This window comes from Microtus oregoni, unplaced genomic scaffold (assembly GCF_018167655.1).
Source record: "Microtus oregoni isolate MIOR12 unplaced genomic scaffold, Mior012 000035F_ref0000213, whole genome shotgun sequence".
Taxonomy (NCBI): Eukaryota; Metazoa; Chordata; class Mammalia; order Rodentia; family Cricetidae; genus Microtus; species Microtus oregoni.
The window spans coordinates 23,072,197-23,094,897 of NW_024543094.1; the positions used below are offsets into that span (position 1 = coordinate 23,072,197).

Consider the following 22,701-nt stretch of genomic DNA (forward strand, 5'->3'; position numbering starts at 1 on the left):
CTTCCTAAACCTGGTGGCCAGCTCTTTTCCTGGCACAAAATCTTAGAAAGAGAGCAGCTGAGGCTGGAAAGGGTTCAAGGCCATGTTTATGTGAGTGGAGTCAGAGGCTCTGATCTTAGCTACTGTGATGGCTGAATATCAAATGCCCAACGGAGAAGAAACACCAGTTCCTTAGTCTAGACCTGGGCTCATAGGGCTCATATTCAGAGATCATTCACCAGGAGGTATGGGTGCTTAATATGACCATCTCCCCAGCCCGAAGATGGTTTTTTTTTTTTTAATTGTGTTTTGCTTTGTGGTAAAAGGACCATGGTTATGTGGAGGATGAGAAAAGATGGTCCCCCAGGAAGAGACAGAAAAGGAAGTCAACTTATTGTGTGGCCCCTTTTCCTTTTGCTTCCTTTGGGTATAAGCTTTCACCAAACCCTGAGCTGTCTCAGCCAGGAGCGAAATGGAATAAAGGGGATTAGAGCAGACTCAGATTCCTTGACTGGGAAATTAATAAATACAGAAAATTGGTAGATTTCAAACTTAAAAAAATAAGAGATTTGAGACATGAGGAAATGTGCTTTTTTACACAACATATATATATATATATTCATATAATATATTTATACACAAACATATAAAATACATATATATACTTTAAAAAATATTGACAAGTCAGTTTATAATTTCTATGTAATTATCAATTTACTGGCCATTATAAAGACAAACTTTTTCAAGAAGCTTGGAACAGAATTTATTGACTTTTTCTGTAATTATCAAAGCTACAAAAGTTTGGTTCATTTACCCCAATACAGTTATGTCAATACATGTTTTACTTCTCAGTGACACTGGGCTTTATCTATTAATTTTATTTATTTTTTAAGCACCACCTAGACTGGTGAAACAATGCTTATCCCAACATGATTACTATTAATCCATTTATCAGTTGTTCCGTAACTCAGTAACTGGAAAATGGAATCCTTCACTTGTCTTTCTAGTCTCCAAACTTAATTCTGGGGCATTTTGATAAACTTTCAAGTATTAATCATCCCAATTTTAGAGCCAAAACTCTCTCTAAAGGGGGGCAATAAGTCTGGGAACCATAAATATAAGGCCTAGAAAACAGTTAGTGATTCCCTAGGCCACCCTGTCATAGAGATATAGAAACGGGTACTAACAGTATAAAAGCCTGACATTTATCGAGCAGTTACTATGTGACCCTCATAAGTGTCTTACATACGTTTTCAAATTTTTTCTTCCCAAAAAACAGCTAGGTATTATTATCATACTCAGAAAAAAAAGAATCTTATAAGGGACACAAGTTTGGCTGTCATACGTAAGGGCACAGAAGTCAACAATGACTCTAACCCTGGCATATTAACTTTAGAGACCCCAAACTTACTCTACAAGATAATATGTCTAATGAAACTACATCACGGATTACTGATATTGCTATTATTATTATTTAGTTTTGAGACAGAATCCTGAGTATTCCAGACTCACCTTGAACTCACAAAGTAACAGAGAATGACTTGGAAGTTCTGATCCACTTACCTCCATTTCCTGAGTACTAGGATTACAAGCATTTGTGACACTGGGAATTGATCCAAGGGCTTCTTGACTGCTAACCAAGCACCCTGTCACCTAATCTATAGTCAAGTCCAGAATTACTGACGTCTGATATAATTTCCCCTCTCTTCCCCTTGCTTTCCTCCCTCCGTTTATTCTTTTCTTTCTTTCCCTTCTTTCCAAAAACGTTTTCTATGCTCAGAATAGTTCTATGAAACCTATTTGGCAAAATGTTTAGTACATTAAATTGGATGTGTGCTATACATGATGCCTGTGTCACCATTTTACGGGGAATGACCTTCATATATTGGCTTCAGAATGTCAAACATGCCTACTAATCAGAAGCAATATAACTAGTGAAGCAAAAATCCAAATAAATAAAATAGCAAGAAAGTAAATTTTAGTTTCAAAGAATGTTAGCAAAATGCACATGGACAAAATACCCCAAATGCCCTGCAACTGACAACAGGTGCTCAACACACGCGTTTCTGAACCTCAAACAAACAGATGAAGAAGGAAGGAAGCTATAAGCTATCCATGGTCGTGAACAAAAGGACCCATGTGTATCTGTTACTTTATTGATCTAAGTGCTTTTGTTGTTTGGGCACAAAGCACAATTTCTGAGTTCTTTCAACTCACCCCATGAGCAAGAAAATGGATAGAACATATCAGCAGTATCTCCTTAAGTAAAGTGAGGCTTAAAGGATTCTGCATCTATAAAATCCTTGGACTTTTGTTAGAATTTTACATTTATTGCCTTTTCAGATAATCATAAAAAGCCACTGGGGGATAAAAGCCCTTGGGAGCAGCATTCATCTCTTTCACAGATGATAAAACAGGCTTGTACAGGTCATTGAAAAGTAAGGGAGCATGCCTTAGCATCCAGACAAGCAGCTCAGTAGACGGTTAGTTCTATAGAGCAAACAAGCTACTCCATTGATGCAGTTCCCTCCTGAAGATTTCCAAAAGCTTTCAACTGTATTGTGACCACTCAGAATTGTGTGTGCCAGAATGCAGCCACTGAATTACACTGTAGGAATAAATTTATTATCTACAGGGATGCTTTGATATCAGAAAAGAGAAGCACTCTGGATGTGGGCTGAAAGCCAATTGTTCAGAGGACAAAGGGTCCGTGAGGGCATGATTGATTATTTCTTAGTGCCCAGTCTCTAAAGACTGAGATATGCATTTCCACCAGCAATGTTTCTCACTGGGAGCTTTTGTTGGGGTGGGAGTACAAGAAAGCAATTTCTTGAATATTAAAGTCAAACATCTTTGCTTTTATTGACAATCTTCATTGCCAGGTGATGCTGGCATTGATATTCTGGGAGCAACTGAGAAACACAGATATGGAGGACGTGGCCTCCTTATTGTCCTTTTGTATTTGGTTGATGCAGAGTATGAAGGGCAATTGTGTGTATATTGGACAGTCTCATTGTTCACGGTTCTTCATCACTGTGCAGCCACACCACAACACTCTCATTTCTATTCATTCTGCCCACAGATTCAGGAGATGATGAGAAAAAGACACATTTTTGGTATTCTACTTTGATCTTAATGCCTTAAGTACAAATGTCAACATTTACTTTCATTGTGTCAATAAAAATTTAACACAGCCTAAAGTCCAGACCATGTCTCTCCTTTTGAGGCCTTTGTTTTCTCTGAGGAATGTGCTATCCCTGACATTGTGTGATGAGTGATACAGTACTCTCCCTTCACTATCTAGACATTGTAGCTATTTTTTTCTATTTGATCACTCGACTGGTTATGGTATCTATGAAATTCCACACAAAATGTAGTGGATCTAGTACGTGAGCATAAAGACAACTGAATGGACCTGTGTAGAAGATTTTAAACAGCGATCTCTATACAGTTTCTTACCATCTCTTATGATCAGCTTGTCATAGTAACATGTAGCCTGAGGCTCAATGTCCATGGAGAGGATGTTGAGTTCCACAGTAGAATCGGGAGCATGGATGATCCATACACAGTCAGCACGATTAGTATACTGCCCAGGCCAGCCCGGGGAGAAAAAAAGGACAGGAGTGTCTCCTGTCACCAAATACCCTCCACAGGCACCTGTACAAAGAAAATCCACATCTTTAACTCTTTATCCTTTAAGTGCTTCAAAGTAGCTACACTCTGGGGCTGAGAGAAAATGCATGGTTAAAAGCACTTCCTGTTTTTCCAGAGGACCTGAGCTATAACAATACCATGTCAGGTAGTTCACAAACACTGTGACTCCATCTCCAGGAAACATAACCTCTCTTCTGGACTGTAAGAGCACCAGTACAAGCACACCACACACACACACACACACACACACACACACACACACACACACACACACACACCAGTCTTAGACAACCCCCCAAACATTACCAAACCCACCTGTACCAATGGTAGGCACAGCTCCAGCAGAAGCATCTAATGCAAACCATTCCAGGAGGAATCCCTTCCCTGAGATGGTAGCGTCAGAAGAAAACTGGAATGTCATAGAGTTTCTACTGGAGCTAAAAGATTCCATGTGGGTACTGCAATAAGTGCCAATCAGGTTGGAATGAATGTCAAACCCATCATAGATCTGCATGTAAAAAAATAAAATAAAATAAAACATCGTAACTAGGCAGCTATCTGTAGTTTTCTTCATTAAAAGAGAAATTTAAAGGAAGGTTTGTATTTTGTAATTTTATCAGAGTAGAAAGGTTATCAAGAAAATACTTCAATTTAAAACAGGAAGTCACATTAAATACCTTATTATAGATAATTTAAGTTATTCCATATAGATTAACTTCAGAATTATCTTAAAAAAATGCTTGTGGGCTTTAGCATATTTAGTGGCCTTCAGTCAAATCTGTGGGTGGGAAAGTAAAGCCTACAGTAAAGAGGTTCCCACTCTAAGAGAGACCGGAGCTGATAACAAAGAAAGAACCACAGCTCATGGGGGTCCGTATATTCAAAATGCTTAGTAGATCTATTCTATCTGCCTTAAAATACTATCTCACCTATGTAGAGGCATATTTTATGACAGTTTAAAAATAATCATAAAATCCTCTATTAAACTTATTTCTTTCAAATTATGTCACAATTATTTCCACACCTATTGGGCTCATGCCATTTGTCATTGGGTTCTACTTTGAGCACTGAGCTTCCAAGAAGAGTGATTGGATTGTGGTTTTCAGGAATATGATAGCGTTTTCTAAAATTCGCAGATTAGTCGATGCATGGATGGCAAAGCCATCATAGTGTCTCCATGTGTGTTTCCTTATTTTTATATCACCCTTTCAGGTTTTAAGGCTGTGTCATTGGAATAGACAACTCTCTCTTGGGAAGTCTGCTGCATCTGAGTATGCTTTATGCCCCTTTCCTCTCTCTCCACTGATGTGGGATTCCCCTCTGTATGCTGTGAACACCATTGGTTAATAAAGAAGCTGTCTTGGCCTGTGTTAGGGCAAAAGAGTAGAGCTAAGCAAGGAAAACTAAACTGAATGCTGGGAGAAAGAAAGCAGAGTAAGGAGAAGCCATGTAGCCCCACCGAAGACAGATGCCTGAACTTTACCCAGTAAGCCACAGCCACACAGCAATACACAGATTAAGATAGATGTGTTAAATTAAGATTTAAGAGTCAGGCAGAAATACGCTTAAGCTATTGGCCAAACAGTATTGCAAATAATATGATTTCTGAGTGACTATTTTGGGGCTGAGCAGCCGGGAACAGAACAAGTAGCCTCCTACAACACTCCACTGTAACAATCGGGCTTCTATCTACAATAAAGACTTCTCTTAAATCCCCACATTGCTTCAAGAAAAACTGCAAAACAAGACAAAAACAAATAAAAGAGAAAACAGGATAATGGAATAGAAGATAGAATAAACACATAACCAGAGCAAATAGGCATGCCTAGACAAAGTCAGCAAGGAAATTATAATAATGCTTAAAATGTTTTTTATTTTTTATGGATTTAGTTTTGCCAATAGTATCCACTGAAGTAGATAAACCTCCTCCTCACAAAGAAGCTCACCTTTAATTTGTCATATTGGCAGTTGCCTGCTGATTCCATGTCTATCTCCAAGATTTTAGCATGGATAATCTGAGATGCGTTTACATTTACTGTCCATCTATAATTGGAATTAGGGGGGTAATTTCCAGGCCATAAAGGAGATGCGATTTTCCCATGTGTTCCCACAATATTATCATTGCCAAATACTAGGAGGGAAAACAGAGTTGTAAATCAGACCAATTTAGAATTTGTTCTTTAATGAAATGAAATGAAAACAAAACAAAAACAAAGGGCAAGACTGTTGGAAAGGGTAGGCTTTTAATTGACTGGAATTTCTTTTCTGACCACTGAAAGAAATACTGCTTTCCTTTAGGTTTTCTGGGCTATTAGCTCCTGGAGGAGGATGGCTCCTGAATGAAATTCCATCTCCTTAGCTGACTGCAGGGTATGAAAAGAAGGGACGACTTCCCACGAGAAAAGCATTTCCCAGACACCAGAGGAGTTGGGGAGTAGTCACGCAGCTCACATCTTAATTGTATTTTTGCCAATTTTGCTTTGCTTTATGAAAGAAAGGAATTTTTCTTTCCTTTTTAAAATTCCATATGACAACACAGAGAATAGTCAATCACGGAAAAATTTGAGTTAAAGAACAAAAATAATACTTTATCTGTATTGGAAGAATAGCCTACGTTTTATCCGAATGCTTAAGCTAATCCTAAAATAATTCTAAAGATCTTAATTTGAAGAATATATTAAAAGACCAAACGAAATACGTTTGATAGAACTTTATCTGCCTGGAAGATAAAAAAGGCTCCTTTGCACAGTATCATAAACATTAATAACAGGTGGAAATCAGAGCCTAAAAAAAGACTTAAAACAGCAAGCTCAATTTCCTTATCTGTTAGTGAGCCATCCATAAACAACTGAGATTTTCTGGTATATTACTCTGCAATCTGAGGAAAGAATGTGGCGTGTAGGATTATTCTTAGTTGATACATTACAGAAATTGTTTCATCATTCCTAGTTTGTAGGATACTTTCTAGAAGCCATTACTGAAAGAGACCAACTTACTATGATTGAACCTGGCCTGGAAGCCCATGCCACTGCCTGAGCCATCAGAGACAAATCTGATCCACAAAGTATGGCCCTTGATGGGAGAATAATTGCCAGGGAGGGCGTTTCCACAGTATCGTCCCACCAAGCGGCCTGTGGCATTTCCTTCTCGGATTTCCACGAAATCCTTGTTACAGTTTAAAGAGTTCTCCAACTGGAAGGATCTAATTTGGAAACAAACAAACAACAAAAGTAGCAGAGTGAACTGGTGAAGAAATTTGAGATCATCCTGATTTCAGTTTCAGGGGAGCCAAACCCCTCTCCTGGCCCCCATTGGTCCCCAGTTCAATACTGAAAATGTTGCTTCAATAATTGGATATTCCCCTGGAGTAAGAAAAAGAAATTCAATTTCTTTCTTTATATGCTGAAATTAATTTAACATTTTTCACATATGTTCTCAAAATATTAGAAATACAAAGCTCTTACAACAAAACAGAGTATCCTTGGAACTTTGATATAAAGAACTGCAAAATAGTACTACCTATTTAAAAAAAGCAGGATAATTCAGGCTCAATTTTATTGCACTTAATGTTATTAACAATGTGAAATATGCTAAAAATTGCTTTATTCTGCTTCTGAGATGAGAGAGGTGGGTCCTCTCTCATCTCAGAAGGTAACTCCCCAGAATCACTCTGAAAGCATCATGTGTGGTCTAGCCACCTTAGGACGATCTCAAAGCTCATTTGCAAGGAAGAATCTGGACTCCACTTGCTTTGTCTGGGCGTTTCTTTCCTTATTTCAGATCCTTTGCTTACACACGATCGTTTCTGATTCCATTTTTATGGGTGTTCTGTGTGTGCGAATATCTCTCAGATTCTGTATGCATTTCTTGTGCTTTTCCTTCAGCTCTTCCCCACCCCTGTTTTGTCCTATTCTGGTTTGTTTATTTTTATTTTATCTTCTAATAATTATTATTACTTTAGGTGATTGTATTCTAATGAGAGAAAGAAGGTGTGGCTTTGGATGGGTGGGAAAGTGGGGATGATCTAGTAGGAGTTGGGAAAGGGTAAGCAATAGTCAGGACATATTGTATGAAAAATATTTTTCAATAAAAAACAAATAATTATATATTCAGGAGGGGGAGATTCTAGCTCTAAATACCAACTGAATCAGGATGTGAAATTTAACAAAACTCAGGTGATGCGAATGCCTGTTAAAATTCTGACAAGTGATCAGGAAGGTTGCACAGGTCTTTGCTAATGATCAGATTGTTTATCTCCCAGGGAGAAACAGCAGGGAGGGCTTTCTGCTAGGAATCATGGTGATGATTCTTCCAGGAGTCAAATTAAGCTTCTTATAAAAGTTTTATTCTTGCGAGTCTTTGTTTTAGGCTGGTACACTTTATAAGCAAATCTACCCTTTGGCTAAGATCTGTCAGTGAAAAGAGAATGTGCAACACAAATAATACGCTTTCTGGTTCTCATTATCTCTCTTCAGTTCTGTTAGAACCAACCGTTTCCTCAAAGCCTTCCTCTGGCATAAAGTATCATTTCTGTTCATTCCTTTGGAGTATCTGCTTTTACGGAATAAATAAGTTTTATTTCTCCCCTCTCCTTTTCATTGCAGATTCAACCATAATTTATCCACTTTTTTTCTCCATCCGCAGTTTCACCACAGCATCCATAAACCAAACCCTGTGTTAGAACTTGATGAGCTTCTTATGCTTTTCACACACCCCAGGGAAGAGGGCTAGTCCACATCTGGAAGTGATTTAGACCAGGGCAGAAATAACTCCCAGGCCTTGCCAGGAAGCCTTTCTCATAACCATTGGCACAGAGCGAAAGCAGTGTGCACTCTACAAAGGCCCCTTAAACAACAAAACTCAAGCCAGTAACACAACAGAGGCAAACTGCATCCAGGTGAGCAAGGAAACCTTCCCACGTGGCAGTATAAAGTTGTGTCGACTCTCATCTACAGGAAGAGTGTCTTGCTTCATACAATGTCACTTGCACCCTGAGGAGGCATGGCCTGGCTGATAGATTAAAGAAAGCAATTTGAAATATTTGAACTTGTCTCATTTCTAATCAGTTCTTGTGCACAGATGGGCATGGCTATGAGGAAGATCCAGCAAACAATTCTCTTCTCTCAACATGGAAGAGTTTACATCCTTTTCAGAACAAAATTAACATTGCCATGCATGCCTGTTATTCCTGCATGGCAAAGTGAGGCAGGAGGATCACAAGTTTGAGGCCATTGAGGGCTATACACTGAGGACATGTGAAAAACAACTACAGCAAAGAATTTATTTCAATCTAACTCCAATAACATGTAATATAGTATGACACATGACTTTGAATTCAAAATGGTTATGCAAATACCAACATATCTTCAGTAAATGTTTGTTTGTTCTTTTTCCTTTCTTGTCTTCTTTTATTTTTTTGAGACAGGGTCTGTATGTTACCCTGGCTGTCCTGGCACATGTATAGACCAGATTGGTCTCAAACTCAAAGAGATTTATTTGCTTCCCCTGTCCCTGAGTGCTGGGGTTAAAGTTGTGCACCACCACATCTGGATGCTGGTGCGTATTTTTTAACTCCCCATTATCAATATGCTTTGTCATTGGAACCTCTCTACTGGGGGGTGAGACAATCCTATTTCACTTACCATGTGCTTTTCACATCTGCTTCTGGAAAACATTATTATTGCTGTTTAGTTTAACCTAGGTCTATTTGGAACGTAACAAGATCTACCATTCATTCCATAGCCACAGTCCATGCTCCAAAAGTGTTAGGATTCAACGAGAAGCTTGAAGGCAGTCTTACAAACCAACTGCTAATTTAAAAAACTAACACAAAAAACCCTTGCAATATCATTTCTCTGATAGGAAAGGAATAGGGATAAGGTGTGTAGGTAAAGAAAGCTGAATGGAGACAGGCACTGTTTCTCTCTGTTGAAAGAATATTGTTGAAGATTCTTAGTGCTTTACATAACTCAAGCTATGAGCGGGACAGAAGAAACTGGGGACAGTCTTCCTAAGGTTCCCACCTGTTCCCTCTGGCGAGGGCTCGGACCCAGGATGCCCATTACCCCGTCTGTCACTAACAGTGCCGCCTCCCTGCAGACTCACCAGTACTGGGACAGCATACCCACATAAGGGACTTACAGGAAGGACAGCTGCAGTTGGTTCCCAGGGGAGCTGACAACGTTCCAGACACACTCTACGTTAGGATGGTATTCTGCTGGGTAGTTAGGGCTGTTGAAGATGCCCTGAGCCGTGCTGAAGGTTCCACCGCAAGCTGGAAGGCAAAAGAAACACAGTTTCAGAGCAAAGGCCAAATGAAAGACACCACAAGATATAAGAGGAAGAGCACTGGAGCCATCTGCGAAGCAGCACATGGCACTTCCATCTCATGCTAGTAACTGATCTCTGGCACAACAGCTCCTCAGTATGTGGGCCAGAGGGGGCCCTTTTCTAAGAGGCTTCCTCCATGTGGACTAGAACTTTAGGTAAAAGGGACCTGGTTTTAATCCTGCAGTCCCTTGGTTTTCACCATCAGGGTGATTTTCAAGCTTGCCCTGGAAGAGGAGGTACTTTTCCCTGGTTGCCATGGGAAAGACAGCTTTCCATCTTTCCCTCTGCTGAGAGCACTGAAACACTCGATTCTTCATTGTTCCACACTAGGTCTATAACCGCCTCTCCTGGCCAAGAACCACAGTGCTGGCTGGCATCTCTTTCCTTTCCTGCCCACGTACCTCACGACAGAGTGGACAGTTGGTCAACAGCCAGGCCTACCTACCATCAAGTGCAGAAGACGGACGAATGACCATGAGGCTGTGCGTCCATATGAGTTACCACCAAACTGCTAGTTATGGAGCACCTTAGCAAACACAGTGCTGGGATGGTAGCAAACAGGTCTCCAGGAAGATACGGCCTAAACTAAAACACAGTGGGCTTTCTAGCTAATTCTCGGCATGTTTAGATCTCATGATTGTGAGAATTTGCACATGGGAATTTTTTTATAAAAAAAGCACATGGGAAATTTTAAACTAAAAGAATCAACTTTAAACCAAAAGAGTCCTAAATAACCAACTGAAGATTTCTATCACTCGCTGCTAACCCTGCTGCATCTGTTAATGCCTCTTACTTACCCGATGTTGACGCAGAATAGAAGGCATGGAAACCCTCAAACCTGCCCAAAGAATTGGAGACGAACCTCAGGGTCAGGGCACTGCCAAAGGATATGATGGGATGGGGCAGAGAGTTGCCACAGTAACGACCTAAAGGATGAAGGGAGTAATGAGGAGGTAAATAACGACATGGTAGGAGCCACACATCTTTTCACCAAGCACACACAAGCATTGCACCATTTCACAACGAGAACCCCTCACATCAGGGTTGTGTTTGAGGCAATGCCTGGCCACTAAAGATGAACTCTAGATACAAGCATAACCAGGATAAACTATAAATATGATTTAAAAAAAATTAGAGTGACAGAGGGGAAACTGATGTGAGCAGACTTCAAATGTAACTCATTTCCAGCCACCTGGGGACCAGCCAGCAATGCACTAAGAATCTCAGTAAGAGGAGATGGGGCACCAGGTTACATGAATTCAATGCATGGTTTGCCATTCACTGGCTATGTAACCTGAGACAAGTTACTTGGGTACTCTGTTTCCATATATGAAGACAGGGGCATATTAGAAATAACTAATGTCATAAGGACATAAGGACTGAGCTACTACTTATAAAGTACTTAGAACAGTACTCTACAGGAGGCGATTGGGAAAGAGTATGTGTTATACAAAGCATCCTTGGCACAATGCGAATGGATCAATGTCTCAGACAAGACAATGAGAGGTGTTCTCCTTCCTTGTCCACCAAGCTCCATTATGGGCACTGGAATCAGAGCAGTCTCTTCTAACAGAGCTTGTCCTCTGCCAGGGGGAACACTCCCATGGCAAAATACTCACAGAGAAGGCTTCATGCATCTAAGGCTGTTTTGTCTGAACCATTTTAAGAGCCATGTCACATATGTTTTAACTTTATTGGGATGTCTAGCAAACAAACTTGTGAATTTTTAATTAAATCAATTAAAATGTTTTCCTTCCTTTGGAAACAGAAGAAACATTTCCAATAGAGTATAAGAAGTACTTTAAAGTACTAACCAGACATTTCTGAATGTTTACTGATGAACTGGTCTTTGTTCCACTACTGATTCAGATTGGAGTTTAAAATCTGTAACTTGCTCTTCAAAAACAAACTAAAATACACAAACTATTTTTGAATGTAAATAATTTGGGTTTCTTGAGCCCCACATTATCCTGCTTTCCAACCCTCTGATTATTCCTATGTGGCTTTTGAGGCTCTTCATGTTTATTGGAAACACTGTAATTTTGAATGTCACACACACACACACACACACACACACACACACACACACTACATGCCAAGACTACAGATGTAAATGACCGAGTCTCTGTACCTTGGACAGGTGCGTCATAGTCCTTGCCATCCAAAATTTCTAAAAAGTCCTCTTGACAACCTGTGCTGTCTTGAAGCTGAAAGTGGCTGAAGGTGAGGGTGATATGATTGACTGTAGAAAAAACAAGAGAGAAGAGGGTTGGTGATTTAATAAAATCCTGGCAAGCAGAACAGAGATTTTTTTTTTTTTTTTTTTTTTGCCTCTAGTACTTTCAGAGAAGGGTTTTCCAGCAGGGAAGCAAGGAATTTGGCAGCTTTGAACAGGGCTGGGGTGAGTAAACAGAGCTAAGGGCTCAGCTTCATGCTTCAAGGGCTTCCTTTGAAGAGTAACAGAATCGATGCTTTTGAAAATGCCTGTAGAATCCAAAATGCCAGTCATGGTAAATCAGGAGTCTTGGGCAAGTTCATCCCAGAGGCTTTGGGAACTGTCTTATTGGAAAATGTAACTTTAGGCTTTTGTTGTTTTGTTCATCAGCCATTGTTGTGTTCCTCTCATAAACACTTTCCTCCACAGATTAGTTTTCTGAGATTCCCATTCCTTGCATGTGCTTGTGCCGAAAGATCCTTTCTGCACAGGACCTGCCTCCTGGCACTCAGGCTGGTTTAGGGGTCAAAAACAGTGCCCCGAGCTTCTGAATCATCCACCAAGAACGCTTTGAGTCACGTAAGGAACAGCAAGTGCCTGGGTACATTTTCCTTTTGTTGTCCTTCACTGCGTCCCTAATGTTCAGAATGGGATCTTTTCCTGTTGCTGGCCTTGCAGCGAGAACTTTCATCTGGTTGTTTTTCCAGCTCATGAGAAAATAATCAGTAGGCACAAAACTGCCAGGCTCAAGGCAGGGGGCTTCTCTTTTTCAGTTTTGTTGGGGCTCCACCCTCTCCATCTACAAAGACTAAAAATTACATCAGTGGCGCCCACATCTCTTGCATGGCCACAAAATTCTATCAGTTGGTGAAATTTTAATTTCACAATGAATAACCATGAAATTAAATTTAATAATATTTAAACCCAGCTCTTCTGCAAATAATTTTATGCCGGGACCTGATTAGTCTAAGTGACTGTCCAATTTCCACACAAGTCATTAATTAGAGTTCAGAGCAGAGAACTTAATGGTTTTCCCACACTGTGTCTGAAATCACAAATTCTTCCTGGAAATCTTAAAGGAGGGCAGGGGGGTCACATGAAATAGGATTCATAATGGGCCCAGAATCACTCTATGTGGAGCTATTGAGTAATGTCTATAAGGATCGTCTCATCTTCTCTGCCTGTCAACATGAACAGACTACTACCATGTCAGGTAATAGAATTCTAAGATTCTGAAAAAAAAGAAGGCAAACATTTACTGAGTGCTTCTAGGCCTGTGCTGAGATTTCATAAATCAATCCATGGCAGGAGAGACTGGGTTTTGCTATTAGTTTCGCCTTTAGTGATCAATAGCTTGTGAGATCGTATCCTCCAACTGTAAGGTATTTCTCCAAACTATATCCATCTTATTCACGTATTCATGAGTATCTACTATGCTCAGCAATACATGGTAGGTAGGTAGGTGTTCTGGGAGTCACGTCTTCAATCCTTTGTCTTTGTTTGCTTGCTTGCTTGTTCTTGAAACAAGGATTTCACTGATCCCAGAGTGGCTTCCAACTGGATATGAATAGAAGGTGACCTTGAACTTCTGATTCTCCTGCTTCAGTGTGTGTTGGAATGGCAAGCATGTGTCACCACTCTCGACTCATGTAGTTCTGGGGATCAAACCCAGAGCTTCACTGGTGACAGGTAGGCACTCAGTCCACTGAGCTATAACTTCAGCTCCACAGACAGCCCTTCGAATTTTTAGAGACGGCGTCTCATATATTACCCAGGCTGGCTTGACCTTATTGTTGAGCCCAGCCTCATCTCCAACTCATAATCCTTCTGTCTTAGCCTCCAGAGTGCTAGGATTACCACACCCAGCCTTAAAACTCCCTTTAAGTTAAGATGAATCAGTTTAGACAGGTTTGCTTACTTGACTAGAAAATGACTATTTCCACGCATTCCAGGAACCAGGCCTTCCCTAAAAGAGGCCAGTCAGCAACTGTTGCCACTGAAGAGCTAAGGGTTCTGCTGACAGCCACACCTCCTAAGGGGATCCCTTGCCCCAGACTCTTCTCCTTTTTATTCTTGTTACTTACAAGGAGGTTGAGCTTCTAGTATCCAGGTACAGTTTTGATTGTCTGGATATTTATCAGGGAACAACGGAGAGGAAATAGTATCGGAAGAGTCAGTGATGATGTGGCCTCCACATTCTGAGAAGCAAAAACACACATGTCATATACTTTTGATGTCGACCAATGACACCAAACAATTATTAGATAACTGAAAAGGCTTCTTATTTCCACCATGAATGCCAAGAAAGCTCTCTGCTAAGGAAGTTACACATAAACCATCTGACAGACAATGAGAAAATACTTTACAGTTATAATATTTTTCAATTATAGGAAGTGGGGCTATGGCATAGAACAATACATTAAATGGTTGTAAATTGTCTGAATCACTCAATCAATACCCTGGCTTTGATTCATTTCCTCTGTTTCCTTGTAAATTATAAGAAAGGTGATTTGTTCACAAATGAACTTTATTTTCTCTGGAAAGCATTCAATTTATAAAGATGATTGCAAGTTAACCAGAGAAACTCAATGTTCTGTGGAAACAAGGAGAGGAGAGTGTATCTCACTGCTGAGTGCCCCGTCTCCAGGGGAGGCAGGACTGAACCAGGACCTGAAGGGTGAGAACAGTGCAGGGAGTGGACAGCCTGAGCAAAGCCATGGGTGAGGAGAGGGGCCATGTTTATACAGCCTTGACTGAACCACGAGAGGCCTAAACAGTACTGGCGGCGACAGCACTGTAAAAGGGTCAGGGCTGGTTTGGAGACTGTGGCTAACAGGTGGAGTGGCTTTCGTATACTAAGCCACACAGAGACAGGACAGACACAAGGAATCAGTGTGACCATAGTGTGTCTCCTGGAAATTATTTGGGAGAAAAATGGAGCAGGAATAGGTGAATTTGGGGAGGCTGTTATAAAAGTTCAGAGGGACAGGAGGGTACTTTTACTCTGAAGCAACACTTAAAGGAATGTTAAGTGTAAAATAAAAAATAAATAGCACTAAGTACTGCTTTTTCTTTGAAATCACCGAGAATAGCAGACATTCACACTAGTGTCTTGCTCTGATGTCTCTGAGAGTGCACCTTTGGCAGACTGACTTAGAAATACTCTTCATCTAGGACTCTTTACTAATGTGATACCAGCAAATCTACCAGTACAGCTGATAATAGGCACACGTGGAATAAACAGGCTAACCTTATTTGAGGTGAGGCCAGTAAGGTGGCTTAGCGGGGAAAGGCATTTGCCGTCAAGCCTGCAGGCGTGAGTTCAATCCCTAAGACCCACATGGTGAAAGGGGAGAACTGAGTCCCGTAAGCTGTCCTCTGACCTCTATATGTACACCATGACACACCCAAATAAACACACGCCCAATATTTTTAATTAAACTTTTTTTGAAGTAAATGATTTGAGCCATCTAGATAAAAATCAAGGCCCCATTCAAACCAATTAACTATCCCTACAAGTTCTGGGTTACTCCATGTCTGACAACTGATAGAGATTAATCTCTGAGAGAAATCTGGTGAAAAGGCTTGAGAGAGGAAACTGAGAACTGGTGACGTGAAGGTAAAGCAATGGAAAGCCATAGGATTCAGCAATGAGGTAAAGCGCTCCAAGAAGACAGAATCTGACTCTACACTACAAACAAGTCTTACAGTTGTATATCTCCTTGGAAAGGTGCTAGGTAAATTAATTTGGCTAATTCTTCTTTTGTATATCGCTGGTGCTATACCATTAAATGTTATTCTAAAAACACAGTGCTTAAGAGATGCACAGATCCTGAGACATCATTTAAGGCAGAGACATGTAAAATGTAGGAACATCTAGAACACCTGCAAGTCTTCCTATCTGAACATTTGCATATTAAACTCTGATCAGCTTCTGAAGTTTGGCGTCATTACAGCCCTCTAGGGCTCGGGTGACCCACAGTATACTTGCCTTGCCTGAACCGAGCTCGGAAGCCCCTGCTCTGTCTGGAAGAGCCAGACTGAAATCTCACAAAGAGGCTGTTTCCTGTCGAGAGGATGGAGTTAGGCGGCGTCTGTCTTCCACACACACTGGCAACACGGGTGTTTGCAGAACTTGAGCCATCATAAGTCTACAAAGACAGAAAACAGCAAACTCTCAATACTGCAAGTTTACATCTACAAAGGCCCATATTCCGTGGACCATCTGCATATCAACGAACCAGTAAAACATTGCATTGACTGGATCTAGAACAACTGGCTTTATTTCATCGTCTTGCTGTAGAGTTCCTGGTAGCATATCTAAGCATTTGATCATTTTCTAGAGACAATCTAAAGATTTCAGTGTAAGGTTTTCTTCTAAGCCCATTATTACCTCCTAAGTCCTGACCCTCACAGGCCTCCTTTTCCCATGACCATCAGTACATGCCCACAATGTGTAGTGAAAATGTCTGATGCAGAGTTAAACACAAAAGCAAAACAAGTAAGAGATAACGAGTAACCATTCATTGTTAGATGTTGTAATAGGAGCAGTGGGGCTGCGTCCCCAGCACCCCAGCCGCCTGCTAGCTTATGCCCGAAATAACAACACACAAACTGTATTCATTTAAACACTGCTTGGCCCATTTCTATCTAGCCTCTTCTAGGTTAACTCTCGCACCTGGACTAGCCCATTTCTAATATTCTATGTAGCACAGCGAGGCACGCTTACCGGGAAGATACTAGCCTACGTCCATCCTGGGTCGGAGCTTCATCACGTGTGTCTGCCCAGGAGCCGGGAGCATGGCGTCTCTCTGAGGCGTCTGCCCCCGAGAGGAGAGCTGTGGAGTCTGAGCTCACTTCCTCTTCCTCCCAGCATTCTGTTCTGTTTACTCCTCCCACCTATGTTTTAACCTATGAGGGCCAGCCAAGCAGTTTCTTCATTTTTTTTAACCATTGACCTTCCTCCATCAGTTAGAAACATCATTCTTGAACCCCTTTGCTCCGCAGAGGCTCATAGACAATGAACAAGAAAAACGGCAGAATTCTTCTAATAACGTGAGTAGGATTAACCTGGTTTAGGAAATACCCATTCAAAGACATGTGTTAGGTTCTGACCCTGCCCAGTACTGTGCTGGCACTCCCCCAAGACACTTTCTGTGCCAATGGAGTAAAGTTCATATTATCTGTTCTCCAAACCTCCGCATCATTTTAAATTGAATGATATTCTTCTAGCTAATTCAAAATATGATTTTCAGTTCGGATCAGTTTGACCTGTCCCTTGTTTTCTGCAGAGAGTGTTTAGCCATACGACTTCTGTGTCACACCTTCTCCCCCAGACACAGAGGATATCCAGGAAGAGGACAGACTGGGAGGGCAGCTGTGGAGCAGGTTCTTCTGGACAGGACTTGGTCTTTTCACCCATGAACCCTAACAGTTGTGGCCGCCTGCAGAAGGCGTGCACGTCATCGAGGGAGTAAATATCCCAGTGTAGATAAAGGAGGGTGCAGCTGACGGCTAAGGGGAAGGAGTGAGTCAGTTTTCTCCAGTGATATGGACCTTGTTCACACTCTAGTGTATAACTCTATGCTCATGTATGCATGGGCAGCCCTATATTCAGCTGGTTATTGTCAGGTCCAAAAAAGAAAAAAACAAAAACAAACAAAATAACAAACAAACAAAAAAACCCTTCAATTCCCTAAGCTCCAAAAAGCACTCCAGATATTCATAAAATATCCATAAATGAGTTCAGCCTGTACTATAAGACGATTTCTGGTGATTAGATAAGGCTAGAATTCTTCAGAAACTTGTGGACATTTCTCTTTCTGAAGAGAAATGACTACCAAAAGGAGTCATTTCCCTTACTCTGGCAGAGGGGATATATGGCTACCAGTGGTGCCTGCCAGCATATCAAAGCTCATTCTGACCTCCAGACTCCCTCAGTATCACAAGTACCTGTTACATATTTCAAAGCCCATGCTAGCATACTGTCCCTTCTCTGGCCTAGCCTCATCTAAACTCCTTCCAGCTCATGGGATTTCCTATAACCCTGCTATCCTCAATGATGTTTTCTCTATGCTCTGCTCCTGCCTCTCTTACTGTGGTTTCTCTATTCTCTGTTCTCCCCTCTTTAGCTGTCTGTTGGCCATGTTCAATCTGCTTCTTTCTCTCTCTGCTCAGGGCTCTTCCAGAGGCCTCTGGGTAGTCTCTCTCTTATATCTACAATAAAAACCTTCTTTACCATACCATGGAATAGTCATCTTGTCAGCTTATACACTTATTAATTAAACAAACGACAAAGGGCTTGTTGTTTGGGGTAGGTTGAGAGGAGGGATAAAGGAGAAGTAGGAGGGGGCCTGAGATGATTATGATCAAAATAAATTGTATACATGTATGAAAATTTCAAAATAAATAAATATTGTTCCCAGTCTAATACGATTGTTTCTTTTAGACAAACAATTGCCAAAACAACATATAAGCCATCACAAACAAACCTCTTACTTTGCTCAACTTCTTAAACTTCAGTTCAGTACTAGACTCTATGAAGTATATACTAACTCCCAAAAGAATAGAAACTTGATCCTTTTAGAAGCCCACATTTAAAAAGGCAAAATTTTCTAGTTTAATATCTGCTGCTGTGCTAAAATACTTTTGCAAACAATCTAGGGGAAAAAGGGATTTACTTCATCTTATAATTCCAGCTCACAGTCTGTCATTGGGGGAAGTCCTGGCAGGAACCTCAAGCAGCTAATCACACCATATTCAAGAAAAGAACATAGTCCCTTTCTTGCTTGTTCTCAACTTGATTACTCTTATGCAGTTCAGGACCTTTTACCTAGGCAATGGTGCCACCCAAAGTGAGCTGGTGCCTGTATCAATTAATTAAGTTGAATTCTCCATAAGCATACCCATAGGCCCAGCCAATGTAGATAATCCCTTTTTGAGACTCTCTTCCCAGGCCATTCTTGGCCTTGAATTGAAGCTGTGTACCAACAGCAAACCAAATACGTGTGTATCTCTCTCTGTATGTGTTGTAATTTTATAAGCATGACAGCAAATGTCTCAAGTTCATCCCCAACATGTGGCTATTTTTAAATAAAGTGAGACAAGAGTATTTATTATGAAATTATGCTCTATTCAAAATAAGTCAGTAACTTATCCAAGATCACACAGCTAGTGAGCATGAGACTTCACTCACCAAGTTCCACAGAACAGCGCTTCTTTTTAAAAACAATTATGATAGCTGGCTTATTGGCATGTGCTTGTAACCTCAGAATTTTGGAAGACTGCAATATGAGGTCATAAATTCAAGCCCTCCCTAAACTACAAGAGTAAGACACTGGCTAAATAACCAGTTATTAACATTCTGTAAAATTTCAAAGCCTCAGACTAGCAATGAGACAGTATTTTAAAACTGCATTTGAAATATCAATTCTACTTGAGATTGTCTTCAACATCTGCAGTATTAAGACAATATTTTCACATTTTAATTTGCAAAGTTACAAGGAAACACTGCAAGAAAGAAATTATGAGAAACTGTTTCTGCCTATTTAAAGGTCTGCTGTCACAAAACTATCAATATGTATGGTCCCTTATTTTGACTTAGCTCCCAAAGCAGAACTAGCAAATTGTATTACTGCGGGAATTCATATAGCCTAAGTAATTCTTAAGTCTGCTGCCAAGACCAGGCTTAGGAATTGATTTTTCAGTCTGCTATTTAAGGAGGAAATGCCAGAGCGGTATACACACAAGACAAGACTTTCAACTTACTCTTTTCTTCTAGGTGACACTAATGAAGTAAGGATTTTGAAGTTGAATCCACAAAAGAATAAGCAGCCACCATGTTCATGGACTCAATTAGCACAGCTCTCAGTAAGCCGAGGCAGAGCTGGTAAGTGGTAAACATTTCTGTGGGAAAGGGGGTCCCTTCCTAAAGGACTGGGGATGGTATAAAATTATAAGATTCGAGCATACACACTTGCTAAGCCGAAATGTACTTTTAGTATATAAAAAGAAAGGAAAAGTACATAACTTGGCACGTAACGGCCAGTAAATATGAGATGTTTTAATGTCTAACATACGGCAGTCTGTAGCTTCTAAGAACAGAGGGCTGGGTTGAGAAAAACCTTAAGTTAAGAAAAAGTTACCCTCTCCTTCATGAGATGGATTATAAAAAAAAAAAAAAAAAAAAAAAAGCCAAAGCAGGTTCAACAGTAAAAAGCTCTTCACAGGGGAGAGAGGTCCCTGTGACTGCTGTGCTGTCATGCCAGCTTTTCTATATTCTGGGACCAAGGAGTGAATGACAATAGTGTAGATACAGAGCACAGCCATCCCCACACACTCAGTTCCCAGCTGCCTTTCCCTGGCACCATGAGAGAGGGAGAAGAATGAGGTGGACCAAGGGCTCTGAGCTTCTCCCACAGCCCAGAGAGTCTCAGATACAGGACTAGATGCAATGTCTCAGCTCCTTCCCTATCCTGAGCCCTAGCCAGAAGCATGAACTGAGCTAATGGATTAGGAATTTTCATAGTTGACATTTTAATATCATGAGAGTTGAGTAAATGTCAACCATTGTCACGTTAATACATGTCCCCCTTGTCATATATTAGGAGGCATTAGGGGATAAATCATTCAAGTGAGAGGCTGACATCCCTTCTGATGACATTGACAGTCCTGGGAGGAGGGGATCTATGTTCAGAGTCTTACAGAGTGGCAGTCAGAGAAAACACAATGCGAATCTTTTAACTTAGCTGCATATAATGTGTTGATGTGAATATTCATTATTAATGAACTCATCAATATGAGCTATTAAAACACTGAAAGAATATTTTTTAGAGTGAAAGACAATCTTATTTAGCAGAAAATCTTTACAAACTTCAGTGTGCAATTGAAATAATAGAGGTGATGTTTCCCGTCTTGGGGGACAAGCTGCTCTCCTTCTTGGGCTTCCTAATCATTGTTCAGACACCTACTCTGAAATGGAGCTAAGATTAGTTTTTATCACATACTATTATGTGAATTAAAAAGGATTGAATAAAAAGAATTAAGAGCGTTCCTGGTGTACTGTTTGTATAACAGATAGCTATAAATAGCACAAATCTTCATGACAAAACATTTTTCCATCTCTCTTCTATCTCCCAGCCCAGGGACTCAATATGCTGTCAGTTTTCTCTGATGTAGCTTTGATTCCATCTTCTCTGCTCATGCCTGGAGGCTCCCCCTGGGTGCTTTAGTATTTGGATCTTGCCTTGATCACTTTTTTTTTTCTACCTGACTTTGTGTCACCTTTCAGTTCAGTCTCCCAACAACTGCCACTGTGCCTTGCGCTGTCTCTAAAGTGTGAAGTCAAACACAAAAGGCAAGCTAAACAGCCCTACAGGTTTGTAGAGTACATCAGACAAGCAATCACTGCTGGCTCCACTTCAGAAGTGAAGAACACGTGATTGATATGGATGCTTCTAGCAGTGCTTTAGCCTGGAGTGCCCCTTCTGCTCTGATCATAACCCTAGAATGATTAAATGGCTCATGATCACCTGATGGAAGCATCAGTCACTTCTTATGGCCCAAAGCCCATGACTGCAGGGCAAAAATGAATTTGAACTCTGGCAGTAACACATCTTTTACTTCTAAAACTTCCACGGTGAGCTTTCCACGAAGAAAAGCTTGGATGGATAAGTGTGTGGCTTTTCTTTCCATTTGTGGCACTATACTTTTTGTTTCCTTAATTTATTTGTAAATTTTTACTGGAAATAACAAAATAAATGCAATAGCAGCCTAACAAAATGTGTTAAGTGGGGGCTGGTGAGATGGCTCAGCAGGTTAGGACACCTATAGACAAACCTGATGACCGGCCTTGGATCCCTAGGACCTGCTCACATGGTGGAAGGAGAAAGGTGATTCTAACAAGTTGTTTTCTGATCTCCATATGCATACACACAAATATTCAAAATTAATACGTAAAAATGTATTTAAAAAGTTAATTTCGTTAGAATGATAAATTGAAGGTGGAAAATGGTTATATATCTTAAATTTTAAGTATTTAAACACAAAGGGAGGACTGTTTATGATTTTAAAATGATAGTAAGCAAAGAGCTGAGGATTCTACATCCAGTTCTGTGTTCCTAAGATCCACAATATAAAAAGACAACTAAGACCATAGGTCTAAGGCGACTAATCATTTTAGAAGTAGAGACAATGGGAGACTCAGTAGCAACAGCAAAATGGCAGTATAAGGTACTTGTAAGTACCTCAAATACACACACACACACACACACACACACACACACACACATATATATATATATATATAAGTTCTTCTTATGGCTCCATTATGCAGCTTGGAAACTTGAAACTTAGAAAATTGTAAGTAACTTGGAAACAAATACTCACTGGTAGCACAGAACAGTGTAGATCCCGTCCTCTTGACATATTACTGATTATCATTAAACCAAGAAGAAAGGTAAAATCAAGTTTCATTCATTTGGCTTGAATATTAAGAGGTCAGGAATTCTGTGAAGCTAAGTGGG

The 22,701-nt window shown here is 40.4% G+C and overlaps 1 protein-coding gene across 2 annotated transcripts in view; it reads right to left on the reverse strand.

Moving 5' to 3' along the window:
• Positions 1 to 22,701, reverse strand: part of Cubn (cubilin) — a 203,737-nt gene that overhangs the window by 71,351 nt on the left and 109,685 nt on the right. For both annotated transcript variants that reach the window (XM_041630831.1, XM_041630830.1), the window contains exons 32-40: positions 16,170 to 16,329; positions 14,263 to 14,376; positions 12,095 to 12,205; positions 10,761 to 10,889; positions 9,775 to 9,907; positions 6,630 to 6,835; positions 5,580 to 5,764; positions 3,949 to 4,141; positions 3,439 to 3,636 (exon numbers count right to left, since the gene is read on the reverse strand). In XM_041630831.1, coding sequence (XP_041486765.1) covers positions 3,439 to 3,636; positions 3,949 to 4,141; positions 5,580 to 5,764; positions 6,630 to 6,835; positions 9,775 to 9,907; positions 10,761 to 10,889; positions 12,095 to 12,205; positions 14,263 to 14,376; positions 16,170 to 16,329 — 1,429 coding nt within the window. The remainder of the gene's footprint in view (positions 1 to 3,438; positions 3,637 to 3,948; positions 4,142 to 5,579; positions 5,765 to 6,629; positions 6,836 to 9,774; positions 9,908 to 10,760; positions 10,890 to 12,094; positions 12,206 to 14,262; positions 14,377 to 16,169; positions 16,330 to 22,701) is intronic.